Raw genomic sequence first — 15,283 nt, 5'->3', positions numbered from 1 at the left:
TCAAGAACTTCGTATGAATACATAAAATTAGCGCTCAAGTTCGAAAAACAGCGATCGTTTTTAGTATACACAATGTATCATCAAGTTTAGATGACGCAGAAGGAGGTCGGTGTGAATAAATTCATAATTGGATTTCTTGGGCGAGAGCAACAAGCAAAAAGGGTTATAAGTACAGATTAGAACTTGCGAGGGCTAGGCAAAAAGGGACATTCAAAAGGGTAAAAAAGACTAATACGTATCGTGCAGTGGGATGATCGATGATGGGCCATAGATTGGTTGGATGGGTATGCAAAACCACCAGGGTTTAGGGTGTCGGAGGAGGAGGTAGTTTTTCATCTACGAGTAGTTCTGGGAGATAGGGATAGGCCGCCGCAAGAGATGATGGATCTTCTGTGCGCCGCGTTCGCCAGCAAGCTTGTTGATCGAGTTGAGAAGGTCAGCGCGACGTAAAGGTTCTGTTGGTTGATTAATATGAGAACATAGACTTGATAAAGATTGCGACTCACTGGTGATGTGGTCGTCCATTCCTGCTTGCAAGCAACGTTCTCTGTCACCGATCACTAGATTTTCCTCGCTCAGCAGTTGCTAAATGATAGGAAGAAGGGGACTTACTGGCATGAGCAGTTAGCGCAATGATAGGTGTAGGTGGCAGGCTCTTGTGCATCTCATAAGAGCGGATCAACTCCGTAGCCTCCATACCACCCATGAAAGGCATAGACACATCCATCTGATCACAAATAAACCTCGTATAACGAAAAAGGGAACATCTAACAACATACCAGAATAATATCAAATGGCTTGCCTTGCGCCACCCGTCCTTTGAAAGCATCGACAGCCAAACTGCCGTTCTCTGCAATCTCCACTGTGTGCCCATATTTCTCTAAGATCTTGACAGCTAGCTTCTGATTGACCAAATTGTCCTCGGCCAGCAGAATGTCAAAGGTGACGTCGTTGGGCGCTGAGACGGGGCTGACGGTGTTCGACTCTAGTGCGGAGATAAGGGCAGATGAAAGATCTTGAGCAGTCACAGGTGTGGTCACTTGAGAGCTAATGCTATTGTCCAAGCACCATTTTACTAAGGAAGAAGATGTAAGAGCGCTAGTACGATTGTAAAGCCATTAATACTCACGGTTAAGTCGTGGCATGGATGGTGCCAACAGAACGACGGGTATATATCGCAGATGCTCATATTCGCGAATGCATTCCGTCTAGCATAGATGAGCAAAGAATTACACATAAAGAAAAACGTAGAACATACAACAGTCAGCGAATCCACGACGATGGTATCAATATGGGGACATTTCTCCTTATCCGCGACAGCCTTGACGTCATGAACTACGTATGGCCGTAGACCGAGTTCCTTGATACGGTCAACAACACCAGTCTCGTCGAAAAGGGTATCAACAAAGAGTATCGTGCGCTTCGCGAACGGGGCCATCTTGCTCAACGTCGCTTCCATCGTCGAGTGGCTGATCTGTGAGGTGATCGTGAAGAAGAACTTGCTTCCCTTCGACACCTCACTCTCCACCCACATGTTACCCTGCATTAGCGAAACGAGTCTCTTCGAGATGGATAGACCTAAGCCTGTACCACCATATTCCTGTCATCGGGTCAGTTATTGGTTCTATGAACGTCAGCGAAGAAGAAGAACCCACTCGTGTTGTTGATCCGTCAGCTTGACAGAAGGTATCGAAGATTAGGTTAAGCTTGTCTTTTGCAATACCAATACCAGTATCAGTCACACAGAACTCCAGAGTAACACTCTGGTCATCGAGGGCCAATAGGCGCGTGCTCAGCGCGACATGGCCTTTGCGGGATGCCTTGGAAGGCGTGAACTTGATGGCATTACCAACCAAGTTGGTGATGACCTGCCGTAGACGCAACGAATCACCAATGAGTTGATCAGGGATGTCCGGTTCCACGTCGTACGTGAGATCCAAATTGTTCTGCGATGCCCGTACCACTAGAGTCTTGAGGATACCGAATACGGTCTGGCGAAGAGAGTAAGATACCGCCTCCATGGTCATGCGCCCAGCCTCAACTAAGTCACAAACAGAAAATTAATAACCGTAGCAAGAGACAGGACAAAGAAAACTTACTTTTCGAGATATCCAAAATATCGTCAATAATCAATAGTAGTGACCGCGCCAAACTGTGAACTAGCAGCAAACTTTCCCGCTGCGATCTATTCAAATCGCTATCTAGCGTCAACTCCGTCATGCCGATGATACCATTCATAGGTGTTCTAACAAGGCCTCCATAAGCAACCATCATAGCACTCGGGAGAAAAAAAGAAATCTTACCTGATCTCGTGCGACATGTTCGCCAAGAACTCACTCTTACTCCTATTTGCCAACTCGGCAGCTTCTCTAGCAGCAGTGTTCTTTTGAATACTGTCTCGCAAATTGAACACCATCTGGTTGATCTGGGTCTTCAACGAATCCATCTCACCACTGGCTTCGACAGTGATGAACCGCGTAAAGTCTCCGTCCATAGCAGCAGCCGAGATTTGTGCAAAACCACGCACTTGCGTCGTCAAATTTCCGGCCATAGTGTTGACAGACAACCTGAAAAACCAATACCAATGTTAACCATGACTTATAGGAAGGAATGGAGAGAAGGAAATGAGGTAGGAATAAAACGCACGTAATTTCTTGCCAGATACCTTGCACATTGCCCACTTCGGCTTGAACCCCTAGTTTACCTTCTGTTCCGACCTCACGCGCGACCTTCTTGACCTCGGCAGCGAATATGGCCAACTGGTCAATCATGTCGTTGATGGTGTTAACCAAACTCAACATCTCTCCAGAAACCGACACACCCCCAATCTTCTGCGTCAAGTCACCTCGAGCCACAGCAGTCTGTAAGACGACAGCTCACAGTTAGGATAATACATCCAACGACAAAAGTTTATACATACAGTAGCGACAGCGATAGTTCGCACTTGTAGCGTCAACTTTAAGAGTGGAGGGTGGGGATTAGCTTTGAGAACAAAGAAAGGAGACAGAAAACGCATACATTGTTAGCCATAACGTTGACATTATCTGTCAAATCCTTCCAGGTACCGCCGACGTTCGTGACCCTAGCTTGACCTCCCAATCGTCCCTCGGTACCGACCTCCCTAGCGACCCTCGTGACCTCGTCGGCAAACACGCTCAACGACTCTGTCATCCCATTCACTGTCTCCTTCAACTCTAGGATTTCACCCCTCACATCGACCTCGATCTTCTTAGTCAAATCTCCACCAGCGACAGCCTTGGTAACCTCCGCGATAGACCGCACTTGATTCGTCAAATTCATTGCCATTAAGTTGACATTATCCGTCAACACCTTCCACATCCCCTGCACATCAGGAACGAATGCCTGTCCACCCAAGATACCTTCCGTCCCGACTTCCAAACTGACACGTGTGACCTCGTTAGCGAGCGTGCTGAGCTGGGCCACCATTGAATTGACAGTCATCTTCAAGTCTAGCATCTCTCCCTGAACATCGACATTGACTAGCTTTCCGAGGTCTCCTAACGCCACGGCTTTCGTCACCTCGGATATAGAGCGTACTTGATCCGTCAAGTTGGAGGCCATTTTCTGGTAACGACGATAAGAGATCTGAGGGTTGAAGAAGAAAGAGAGAAATATACGTACGTTGACATTACGTGTCAAATCTGCCCATGTACCTTGTACACCTTCAACTTTAGCTTGGCCTCCTAAGATACCTTGTGTTCCGACTTCCAAAGCCACTCGTGTAACCTCGGAGGCAAACGCAGACAACTGGTCCACCATTGAATTGACAGTACCTGATACCAAGATTCATCTCAGCAATCAAAATGGATAACGTCTTTCGCACCTTTCAAAGTGGACATCTCGCCTTCTACTTGGATTTCAATCTTCTGGGTCAAATCTCCACGAGCGACGGCCGTCGTCACCACTGCAATAGACCGCACTTGATCCGTAAGAGACGAACACATCCGATTGACCTATACACATCAGTCACCCCACCTTTGCACGAGTTGAAAAGATAACTCACATTCCGAACTAAGTTTAGCCACACCCCTTCCACGTCTGGCACATGCGCTTGACCACCCAATTTGCCTTGACTTCCGACTTCCAATGTGACTCGAGTAACCTCTGCCGCTAGAGCTCGTAATCTAAAAGGGGTCAGTACCTCGAAAAGAAAGTTTAGGGATCTTTGCACTCACCGTACCACCATTCCATTGACAGTGTTTTTTAAATCTAGTATCTCGCCTCTTGCATCGACTTCGATTTGTTTACTCAAATCTCCCAATGCTACTGCTTTTGTAACCTTTGCAATAGACCTGACCTGGAAAGGAAAGGTCTGAAAATACAATCTTTCCGCGACTGATAACAACTCACCTGTGATGTCAAATTGGCAGCCAACTTGTTGACGACGCCCGTCAACTCGCGCCAAGTACCTTCGACATCGAGCACTAGAGCTTGACCGCCGAGTTTGCTAAGGTTGGAGATTAGCCAGAAATTTGAAAACGACCGAAGCACGGAAAAAGAGGGGAATAGTATAATTTAACCTTGACCAAATTAGGGAAGGAGTGGGAATGTACCGTGGGGCCTCATGAGTGGCAACCCAATAAAATGGCGGAAACGAGGCGAGCGAAGGCGAGGAAGGGTATATTAGGGATGTAGATGGATGGTGGATCGCCGAACGGGAGGAACAAAGGGTATTAATAATCAAGTACTCACCCTTCAGTTCCGACTTCCTGAGATACACGTGTGACTTCCTTTGCAAATTGTCCAAGTTTGTCGACCTAGTACATGTTGTATGATGGAGGTCCAATGAGAGATATTGAGGAGATAACATACCATAGTATTGATAACGTCCTTGAGTTGAACCATAACTACACCTTGCACTGGGACGGTGATTTTCTGACTAAGATCGCCTCGGGCGACTGCATTACAAACTCTTGCGACGTCCTGGACCTGTGCCTTTAGCAGCTTGAGTTCTTCGACGGCGCTCATCCCGCTTTCAAAGGCAGCGGCAGCGAGAGGACCCATAGGGACGACGAGAGGACTGGAACTGAGAGGGGCATTGTTATCCGTAGTATAAAGCATCAAGGGGTCCGAAATCGATTTCCCACATGTAGGGCACTGAGCGTGAGCTGTAGGAGGTGCTGAGCTATATCCACCATTGGGGCCAGCCTGAGCGAGAGCAGCCTGGTGTGCCTTCATGGTACCGTATGCGCGTGAAAAACCTTTGGATGGGTCGATTGAAGATTGCAGTCCGTCAAGAGAAATGGTCATGTTGGTGCCGTTGGATCGTCCGTTGTGAGTGGTTGTGGAATCAGATGCTTCATTGGGCCTGTTCACGGGGGTTGTTGCTTCTGAGTGCTGTTGCTCAGGCTGGTTCTCAAGCTCCAGAGCCTTTTCGGCCTCCTTGGATGAATAGCGTTGAGATAGACGATTGAATTGATGATGAAAAGTACCACCTTTTCGCTACGAGGACCTCTAAGCTCTGCCACGGCGTCTTCTGCGGCCCACATCCTCTTTGCAACTGCTGCAAGCGAGCGCAAGATGGTTTCTGTTTGCCAATCTGAAGGACCCTCGTATCTGGGTATCGGAGCGCCTGGATATGGGCCAAGCTCGTAGATGGAGAGCAGGGCAACAAGGTGAGATTTAAAAGTGTCTGTCATTGTCGGTGTCGTCAAGATCGTCTCCTCCGACGGTGGAGGGTCCATGTTGGTGGTTGGGGGGAGGGAGGAAGAGGCAAGATAAACGCCAGCCAGATTCTGTTACGCTCACGTGATCACCCCTATTAGTCGTGATTTGGCTTAGGGTTTACCAAGCTTCTACTCTTTCGCAAGTACCGGGAACGAATGTCTTATGTTCTGTAGTTTGAACTCAAAAAAAGCTTAAACAGTGAATTTTCACAATTGTTGCTTGTGTCCGTTATGTTTTTCGTAATTGTTTAGAAACAATCATTGGACCATTCAATGAAGGCCTCCCAATCCGTTCCCAACCCGAATACGATCGGCTTACCTAGCAACGTTGGAGCCACTCATCCAAGAGGCTTGTTTTGGGAGTCGGATGTATAGGTTTGTACCTTTAGAAAAAAATTTTGATATTCAATGTCGCAACATCGTTCCGAAGGAAAGGACTGCGTTTCTAAACATAGAGGGTGAAGGCCGACTTCCGTTCTGGCGTTTATGACCTCATAGATTCACAGCCAACGTCTAGCATGAGAAGCAAGTGTGTGGCAAGGTTTGGCAATCAAAAATATGGGAGAGATCATGGGCAAGACAAGCTCAAAAGAAGAGACGACTATATTTTCTGTAATCATGTCAGTATATCTGAAAAGTAGGAAGGCCGATAACGGGGGTACAGGCAAGAATGGAGAGGCACGTACGAGGATTTCAAATGTACATTGCTAAAATAGAAGGGTGAACCTCAGCTTACAGTTTAGGAAAAAATGATTGTCAGAGATGTCAGTCGGACAACATAGCACTCTGATATGCAAGGTTCATCAACGTCAAAGGGTACTAAAATATCTCCCACCGCTAAAAACGAACTCTGTAGTAAAAGGGGTCTGATAAACAAGTTGTAAGCCATGGCATACTTGAGAGAGATAATTTTACAAGGGAATACATTGTGTAGCAAGGCTGAACATCCAGTATTTTTGGGGAGCAAAAAAATCCTTCGAATCCCAGGACCAAAACACGGCCAAAGGCAAAAGTTCATCGCTGCCAACTCGGCATTGAATCTCCTTATCATACTATAATCAACACAGCCAAGATGCCAATTAATCACCAATCAGACATGAAGCAAAAAAGACTTGCATAATCTCATTCTATGGTGTTGGAAATAACTTTTGTAATGGTCGAGGGAATGTGTAACGAGTCAAACAAGGCGGACAGATCCATAGTTTCCATGAATGTCTATTGGGCTGGGTAGACACGAACTATAAAAGATTAATATTAAAATTGCAAGAAATCGCTATCAGGTACATGGCCCTCACCAATATGAATTCAAGATTGCACGACAGGGCGGTTTACATGCGACAGGCTCATAGAGCACCAGTGGAAATTCTCCGCGGATTTTCATGGGCACAACACTCCTGGCCGGCTAAGAATTGGAACAATCTAGGATTCGTCAGTATGTCTCCTTGAGCCGGTCTACTCGGCGAGTAGTCATTAGGAGATGAAAGAGTCCATGATCTTCAATTGACAGTGCTATAGCTGAAGCCCCTCCAATTTAGGTAGCAATGGTAATTTTGGATGGATTGGTAGCTGTATCCGACAAGTATTGCGGGGACTGGATCCATTGAAGTAGAGGCAACATTGAGGCCTTGAAGCTTGAAGCCTGTGTCGGAAGTTGGTTGGTGAAGCCTGCCAAGTTCCCGCTGGGTTCAATCGATACATGAATCTTATGTAAGACATTCGGGAACCTGCGTAAGCGAATCCTGTTGTATATAGAAAGCGACCACCAGCGTCTTCGTAGCCTCTTTGTACCCAACGAAACTTGGACGAACGACAGAGGCATCTATGAATCCCGAAATCTTATTTGCTAGGCCAGATCAGGTATCGACTGGGGCCGAAACGAACAACATCGGCATCGCGACTACGCAAGGTTTGGGGCCACTGCGCTACGTATCATGGCCTGACTAGGAGAGATTTGTTTGGGGCGGGCGTCGTTCACTCACCTGCAATCTTCAAATTTATTGGGTATTACAGAAGCTTGGAACCTGGTTTCCCATTTCTCTATGCATCCTTCCTGCGTATTTATCGGATTGATTTGGTACGCACAGTCATTACGATCACTTTCCTGCATTACACTGACCCTACTCTGCTTCACTACTGCGGAAAAGAGAGCAACTTCCAGCGCGACGCCGCCGCGACCACAGATCACGACTTTCTTACTGTTCTCTGCAAAAAAGTCAATCATGTTGTTAATGATTTGCACCACCGGGTCTGGCATCCCTCCGTGTAACTTTATTCCTACATTCTTCTGCGGCAGGGCTCCCTAAGCTATGGAAAACGTTGATCAGGAGATCAAAGAAACTGGCGTCAACTTGGAGGTGGTCTTACTCCTCGAATAGTGTCCGTCCTAACGCTGTTTCATCGTATCATGAGACCTAGGGCCCTATTTCTGGATTAGAGCTAGTCAGAGCGTCCTCTGCGCCAAGGTGCCTAGAAAACTAGGATTACTCTTATAGTCAGAAAAGTCTTACCCAGACAAGATGATGATTATGACGATCATACATCTGAACAAAATCTATTATTCATTCGCGTTCGTGATTTATGGTCTATTCAACTAAGCGACTCTACCAAGCTTATGAGAAGAGACATAAAAAGAGCAGTGCCACCAGCTTTCAAGCATCCATAACACGCCAAATCCTGACTCGAGAACGATGTTTTTTCTATCAGCAGCATTTGCTACACTCGCCTTGCTTACTATCCGGAGTGCATTGGGAGTTGTCATCCCGGGTGCCAGCACACCTTTGTTTTATTTTGTCTCATCGTCTCCTAGTTCTCCGTCAAACCTTTTGGTACGTGGTGCTGAAGTGGATTCATCCTGACCACAAATTTGATTTTTCGTTTACAGCCACTCAGGATGAACGGAGGCGCAGGAGGGTATAGCACCTTAACCGGAACAGGCCCTATTGGACAGTTCTATTTTACTCAAGGCCGCCTTACTGCTCTTAACCCGGCAGGATCCACGTCACAAACATACATGCCTGTTCTGGCGTCCCAACTAGGTTCTTCTGGATGTAGCACATACGGGCAGCTAGGATTCGTCATGGGTGCCAGTGCCTTTAGGTGTGCACGCTACGACGGCTTCCAGATCCAGTCCAACATTGAGAACAGTCAGCTTGGAGCCCACCTGGTGATTAACTACGTCGGTGGATTCTACGCCTGTGGGGTCGGTCAGGAAGTTAGTGCAGCTTGTCTGTGCCTCTGAAATTTATAACTGATTGCTTTGTATTAATTAAAAGGTCTGGTATAAACTTTCACCTGGAGATGGGCCAAGTGACTGTTCGCCAATCACATTGTATACAGTTCCTGTAACTGTGTAATCGATTCAAGAAGATTGAATATCAAGAAGAGTCAAAGTCCTCAATATCTGTGCCGGCATTCGATAAATATATTTATTCTTTTCAACTCTGTACTTTATATGACTCACAGCAGTCATGGTGTCATTCTGCGCCTCTTTAGTGAGGGTATCAGCAAATTTTATTCACAATCTTCTTTTTATGAAGATGGACAACCCTCTTAATGCCGTCTGTGAGCTACGCTCAGCCACCTTTTTCCGGTTTTTTTTTTCTACCCAGTTCAAGACGTGATTAAAATGGCGAAGTCAGAATAAGTTCCTGTATAAGCATCGTTAGTTTGCGGGCATTAGTTTCCACTTGCCTTCATCGACCTTATTCTATAGTTTTGCGCCAAATTTGTCTTTGATGGTGTATTGGAACGCACAAGGTGACGTGAAACTGCGACACAGGTAATTAAACGATAATTTTGTTTTCGCTCTCAAAATTTGAGATCAAAAACAGTGAGCTGGTAGGGAAATTGAGTAGGTAGGTGCCGATCCATGTTGGGTTTTTAATCGATACTACAGACTTACCATGATCGGCTAACAGGCTTGATATAATACATTGGGCAGCAATCCGTTTCACCAAACTTCGAGTTCACCACCAGTAGCCCGACGTTGATTCTCCTTATCATACTCGAGAGCCAAAATTCGTCTACATGGCACATAACCCAGTTAATCACCGATTAGTTATGAAGCAAAAGAAAGACCCACATAATCTCATTCCAAATTCCGATGACGCCCCCCACTTCAGCATGGGTTAAGATACCCTCCGTGTCGCCTTCACGCGCAATCCGCTTGCTGTCCTTTGTAAACTTGAACAATACGTCAATCATCTCGTTGATGATTTGCACCAGATCCGACATCTCTCCGTGTAGCGTTATGCCTACAATCTTCTGCGACAGATCTCCTCGAGCTACGGAAACCTTTTTTTAAAAAAATGGTCGGAAAAATTGGCACCGACTCTGATACTGAATAACACTTACGAGAGCTACCATGGCTGTTCGTACAAGCAGCATCAACTGGTTGAAAAAAATAAGCATTATCCAAGCGATAGGTTGAGATACTCACATTGTAAGTTAAACCATTGAGGCCATCAACTATTTCCTTCCACGTCCCTCCCACATGCGAAACCAATACTTGGTGCCCAAGCCGACCTTCTACACCAACTGTCCTTGTCATTCTTACCACCTCCTCTGTAAATACTCTGAGAAATTCTACAGTACCATTGACCGTCTCTGTCAACTCCAGTACCTCCCCTTGTGCCTCACCTATTTGCATAGAAGTTTCCAGATCTCCACCCGCAACTGCCTTCAAGACCTCGGAGGTTGCTCTCACACAACTTTTGAGAGTAGCAGCTACACCGTTGGCGCTCTGCAAAAGTTCTTTCCATACGCCTTGTGCATCAGCTGACGCTGCGTGCGCGTCCAGCATGCCTTCCACCCTGAGTTGGCGGTTGAGTTGTATGATCTCGTTTGAAGTGGTCTGTAGACGATCAGCGATGGAGTTGACTGCCGTCTTGAGAGCAAGGAGATCTCCCTCCACATCTACTTCGATTCTTTTACTTAGATCTCCTTGTACAATGGCATTTGCAACATAGCTTGTCGCGCGCAAACCATTCTCCAATGTGCTCGTCATTGACTGCATTCAACATACGGTAAGCCATTGAACACAGATAGAAGCAAGTGTCAACCTACGTTGATGCCTGTGACGAATGAGAACCACACACCCTCAACATGTGGAACTTCTGCTCGCCCACCAATCCTGCCTTTGCTGATTTCCGACGTGACTCTACACACCTCTTTCGTCAAAACACGCTGTCTTCAAAGCAAAAACATGGACGTCATATTAGTCAAGTCAAGCATGGTGTATTTAATGAATATAAATACCCACCGAAGCACGATGCCGTTTACTATATCCTTCAACTCCAATATTTCACCCTTCGCCTTGACCTCAATTTGCTTGCTCAAATCTCCTACATAGATAGCTTTCGAAACCTTTGAAATGGACCTGACCTACACGCACAACGCCAGAACCATATATCAGACAAAATATCTCGAAGTGTATCCGCAAAAACCATGCCTGATTCGTAACATCCAGAGTCATTCTGTTCAGATTATCAACCATGTCGCCAAGCTGACCTCCCATGTTCGGGAGGAATTCAATTTGGACGCCTAGTTTCCTATAGACATTGGGTCAGCACGGTCATCTTTTTTCCGTTATTTATAGAACTAGAGGGCACGATACATGTAGTTGGGTTATTGCTGCGCCAAATACGCGTGGAGAGAGCGGATGCAAGGATGGAGCGACTTGGAAAACCGAATAAATACTCACCCATCCGTGCCCAAATCTCGGGATAGGCGGGTGACGTCATTGGCGAGTTTGGAAAGGTTATCGACCTACATAAAAACCATAATGTCGATAAGGAAGATATACCCAGTAAGTAATAGTCTAGACATTGCAGAAAGATTGGAGTAATACCATACTGTTGACAGAATCTTTAACTTGCGCCATGATCCCGCCCTCAACGGGCGATGTGATTTTATGGCCCAAATTACCTCGCGAAACGGACTCGCAGACTCTGGCTACGTCCTCAAGTTGACTTTTTAGCAACCTGATTTCTTCACCTGGCCTAAACACAATTTCATCACTGCTATCTGCAACAATAGAAGAAGGCACAGCTTGAGGTGTGTCTTCTGTGCCATCTTGAAGATTGGTATGCAGCAGTGGCGATCGTTCGAAAGAGTTCCCACAATTAGGGCAGTGCTTGGGAGAAGCCCCAATAGCTTCATTGCCGGTGGTACTTCTCTCAACGCTATCTCCAGCACCTTCGATGGACGAGGTAGCCTCAGAGTGGTGTACAAGATGATACCCCAATTCAGCAACCTTGTTATCATCCTGTAAATCAAACCAAGAAATTGAGCAACAGTGCATACAGGATATCAATTTTAAATAAATACCAAAGGACTGCGCATCCCACTGTTCACCATACCCTCAGAGATCCACATCCTCTTCGCAATTGCCTCGAGCGAGCGCAGGATAGCTTCAGTTTGGGAGTCAACTGGGCCATCATATGTAAATGCTGGTTCATCAGAATGAGGTCCACGCTCGTAAAACGATAGCAAGGTGGTGAGATGTGCCTTAAAGGCGTCTGTGGACGCTTCCGGTTTGAGAAAATGTTCAGTGAGATTAGACATATGGAAACGTTATTGAGGGAGAGGGTGCGTGTCGAACTTATTAAAACGCGAGGTCCAATTTTATATCGCAGATATGTCGGATCATAGGTACCAAAAACATTTATTCCGTTATGTCACAGACAGGCCCCAAGCGACATGTATAGCTTCTGTTTTGTGAACAGGTTTGGAGATAGGAAACACTTGCTGAATTTAACGCCCGTGTTCTGGTTTAAAAGCTTACCAACCCTAGTGCACAAACGGTCACAGGTTGATTGTCTGAACTGGTTCTTGCTTTGATGAGTTTTATTGATAGTACAATTGAGGTATCCTGGGTGTGTGTACAAGTCAACATGAAATTCGATAATGTAACGTAAGGGAATACAGCATAATTTACTAACCAGAAACTGTCAATTTATCTTGATGTACATTTGCAATGTTTACACATATGAATGGTTCCGTGCAGTCAAACCAAAGAGGCATACAATCCAAAGACGAAGGATGATAGAAGAATAATAATAATGATAATTCACACCTGGTGCTAAACCTCCTGTTCATACGCATCCTCATATTCCATATCGTCTTCTTTATCATCATCGCTCGCCTCCTCGTCCACCTCCTCCAGCAGCGCCTCGACACCCTTCTTCTTTTTACCCGCTGTTGCCGGTTTTAGGACCACTGTTCCAGGTTCTTCTTCTACAATAACGTTCATCTCGCCCTCGTCTGTCTTGTCATAATCGTCATCTGGCATGGTATAAAGCTCCGCGTCGTCCTTCTCGTCATCGCTAGTGGTCATAGTCTTAGCAATGGACGGCGCCGATCCGTTGTTCACGAAGAGATCTTTAAGCGCCTCATAGTTGATCCGCTTACTGTATTTGGGATTTTTCTTAATTAGATTGCGGACGGATTCGGCGGCGGTGTCACCCGCAGCAGAGGAGGCATCGCGGGGTTTATTATTCGTCTTGCGTCGCTGTTGAACAGAGGTAAGGATCGGGGATAACATCAAACAGTGAAAAAGTGGAGATGTCGATGAAAAGAAAAAATTAGGTGGCATGATCGAGATACGAACCTTCCTACTCCTGGATGTTCCAGAAGCCTCTTGGTCACCTTTCGCTACAAGACAAGACCAGTCAGCAAAACGATCTCAATGATTTAACAAAAATTAGGCATTGTATTGAACATCATAGAAAACTCGCCTGCAAGAGCTTCCAAATAATCTTTATTCAATTCCACCCAAACTCGTTCTTTGATCTTAACTTCATCTTCGGACAAAATGAATTTATCCAATTCTTCTTCATTGAGGCCCATGAGCTCGTCTACCACAGCAATAGACGCCAGTCGTCGTGACTCGGCTTCATCAAGGGCTTCAGTTAACCGCTCGCCTACCGTATTGTGCAAAAACGTAGAAACTTCTTCGGTAAGTACTTCGGAGGCCGTTTCATCGACGAGCGTCATGGCGGGTGGAGAGAGATTAGGAGTGGGTATGGACGAATTTTGGGATACGAGGGTAGCCGGTATCGATAGCGAATGATCAAGGAGGGCAGGATCAATGTTGCTATTGTCCACTAAAGTCGATTCTGGAGCAGGTATCACATCCGCTAAAATGCTATCGGATAGAATAGATAGGTCGAGCGGTTGACGAGGCGGGAGCTGGGAGGACGCTTCAAGTTGCTGCTCCTCTTCATCGTCCGTCTCTTCTCCTCGTTTCCGCTTACCCTTTCTTTTTTTGCTCCCCTTTTTCGCCTTTCTGTTTCCTTGTGCGTCTTCATCTCCGCCACCCTCAGCCGCACGCCTCAGTGCTTCTTCTCTCTCCTTTCCCTTCGTGTACGCGGGCGGATCCATCTCCTCGTCCAACCAGACGTTCCTGAAATCTGCTAGGGTCAAGGCGCCGCTCGGCGTAGCTTTGAACTCGTCCAGTCGCTTCTTGAGTGTTGTGTCTGCAATTTTGACTACCTGCACAATCTCTTCCACCGAACGGCGGAAGTTGTTCATTCGAGCGGCAAGGAGTAATGCTGCACCGCATATTCCGGCAGGTCTGCGTCCACGGGTCATCCAATCTCGGTCGAACCGCTGGACAAGGCGAACGGCATCAGTAGCAACACGGTGTGTTTCGTCACCGAATTCGAGGAGGGCTGAGAAACGGGAGATATAATGAGATGGATCAACAAGTGGGAGACGAAGATTGAGGGTCTGAACGAGTTGGAGATAGGTGTGGCCTAGCTCAAAGACATTTACCTGTAGCGAAGAGTGAGACGGAAAGGCAAAAAAAAGTTGACAATAACGCACTTGAAGGAGATCCGAAAAGTCTATCAACATGTAGTTTCGAGTTTCCTTCTGCCGACAAGCAACGTAGAGGCAAACTGCAACAACGTTCATGCTCTTCCGTCCTTTCGTAAACTTGTGCTCCACTGCAAGGGTATACAATCTGGTCGCGGCGAGACAAACGACTTCGGAGAGCTTCAATACGTTGGCAATGTTTTGGATCTTTTTGCTGGCTGATCCCGCGGTCTCTTTCAGCAGGAGTGACTTGTGCGAATCCGACGGAACGTACCATTGGCAATCGTTTGCTCTCTTGATTCGTTGCTTCCTCTGTTCCCATACGGACCACTCATTCGAGCATGGGCTGATAGAAAACGTCATGTCAAATACAACACAAGACAAAGGATGGACTGACTTGCGCCTTGTCCCACGAAAGAACCCTGAACGATGGCGGCACCACTGGCGGTCTCTCCAAATCCAACCTCATTCACAATTGTATTCTCTTCTACAACAGTTCCACATTGGACGCAGAAGCCATTTCCTGCAGCTTGGTCATACTCGATGACCGTCCCACCACAGTCAGTACACACGGGCTAAAGCAAATCAATCAGCTGTGAATAGCAAGTGATCGAACGAAACTATATACCATGTGTTACTATACTCTGGTGTATTTTGCTATACAAGATACTAGAAAACCCTTCAGAGAGCCCTAAAGCTAAAAAAATCATTACGGAGTTCAATTTAGTTAAGAGATCTTTTCAACACTCACGGAAGTAATTAAGAACAAAAGAAAATAA

The 15,283-nt window shown here is 46.3% G+C and overlaps 4 protein-coding genes across 4 annotated transcripts; 1 reads left to right on the top strand and 3 right to left on the bottom strand.

The window, feature by feature from the left end:
* Positions 1-336: 336 nt before the first annotated feature.
* On the bottom strand, positions 337-5,705 carry JR316_0012212 (Hybrid signal transduction histidine kinase J; the record flags this gene model as incomplete). Its single annotated transcript, XM_047897837.1, has 20 exons — positions 337-455; positions 507-560; positions 613-727; positions 780-1,075; positions 1,130-1,208; positions 1,259-1,600; positions 1,656-2,041; positions 2,100-2,245; positions 2,304-2,567; positions 2,647-2,861; positions 2,921-2,956; positions 3,019-3,585; positions 3,643-3,794; positions 3,845-3,974; positions 4,025-4,145; positions 4,197-4,318; positions 4,372-4,468; positions 4,714-4,778; positions 4,834-5,403; positions 5,454-5,705. 20 exons carry the CDS (start codon positions 5,703-5,705, stop codon positions 337-339), a joined length of 4,128 nt encoding a protein of 1,375 aa, XP_047742726.1.
* Positions 5,706-8,374: 2,669 nt separating this feature from the next.
* Positions 8,375-9,040, top strand: JR316_0012211 (uncharacterized protein; the record flags this gene model as incomplete). The annotated part of the gene is made up of 3 exons (XM_047897836.1): positions 8,375-8,512; positions 8,569-8,898; positions 8,960-9,040. The coding sequence occupies 3 exons, from the start codon at positions 8,375-8,377 to the stop codon at positions 9,038-9,040; spliced, it is 549 nt and encodes a 182-aa protein (XP_047742725.1).
* Positions 9,041-9,636: 596 nt separating this feature from the next.
* JR316_0012210 (Hybrid signal transduction histidine kinase J) lies at positions 9,637-12,251 on the bottom strand (the record flags this gene model as incomplete). Its single annotated transcript, XM_047897835.1, has 10 exons — positions 9,637-9,709; positions 9,769-9,980; positions 10,041-10,076; positions 10,126-10,695; positions 10,752-10,875; positions 10,948-11,069; positions 11,137-11,236; positions 11,389-11,453; positions 11,536-11,952; positions 12,015-12,251. 10 exons carry the CDS (start codon positions 12,249-12,251, stop codon positions 9,637-9,639), a joined length of 1,956 nt encoding a protein of 651 aa, XP_047742724.1.
* Positions 12,252-12,768: 517 nt separating this feature from the next.
* Positions 12,769-15,135, bottom strand: JR316_0012209 (Transcription factor IIIB 60 kDa subunit; the record flags this gene model as incomplete). Its single annotated transcript, XM_047897834.1, has 7 exons — positions 12,769-13,197; positions 13,297-13,340; positions 13,385-14,462; positions 14,514-14,722; positions 14,779-14,850; positions 14,902-15,079; positions 15,133-15,135. The coding sequence occupies 7 exons, from the start codon at positions 15,133-15,135 to the stop codon at positions 12,769-12,771; spliced, it is 2,013 nt and encodes a 670-aa protein (XP_047742723.1).
* Positions 15,136-15,283: the final 148 nt, after the last annotated feature.

This window comes from Psilocybe cubensis, chromosome 12 (genome assembly GCF_017499595.1).
Source record: "Psilocybe cubensis strain MGC-MH-2018 chromosome 12, whole genome shotgun sequence".
Lineage (NCBI taxonomy): Eukaryota > Fungi > Basidiomycota > Agaricomycetes > Agaricales > Agrocybaceae > Psilocybe > Psilocybe cubensis.
The sequence above is the reverse complement of the archived record's forward strand: the minus strand, read 5'-3'. Positions and strand labels throughout refer to the sequence as shown.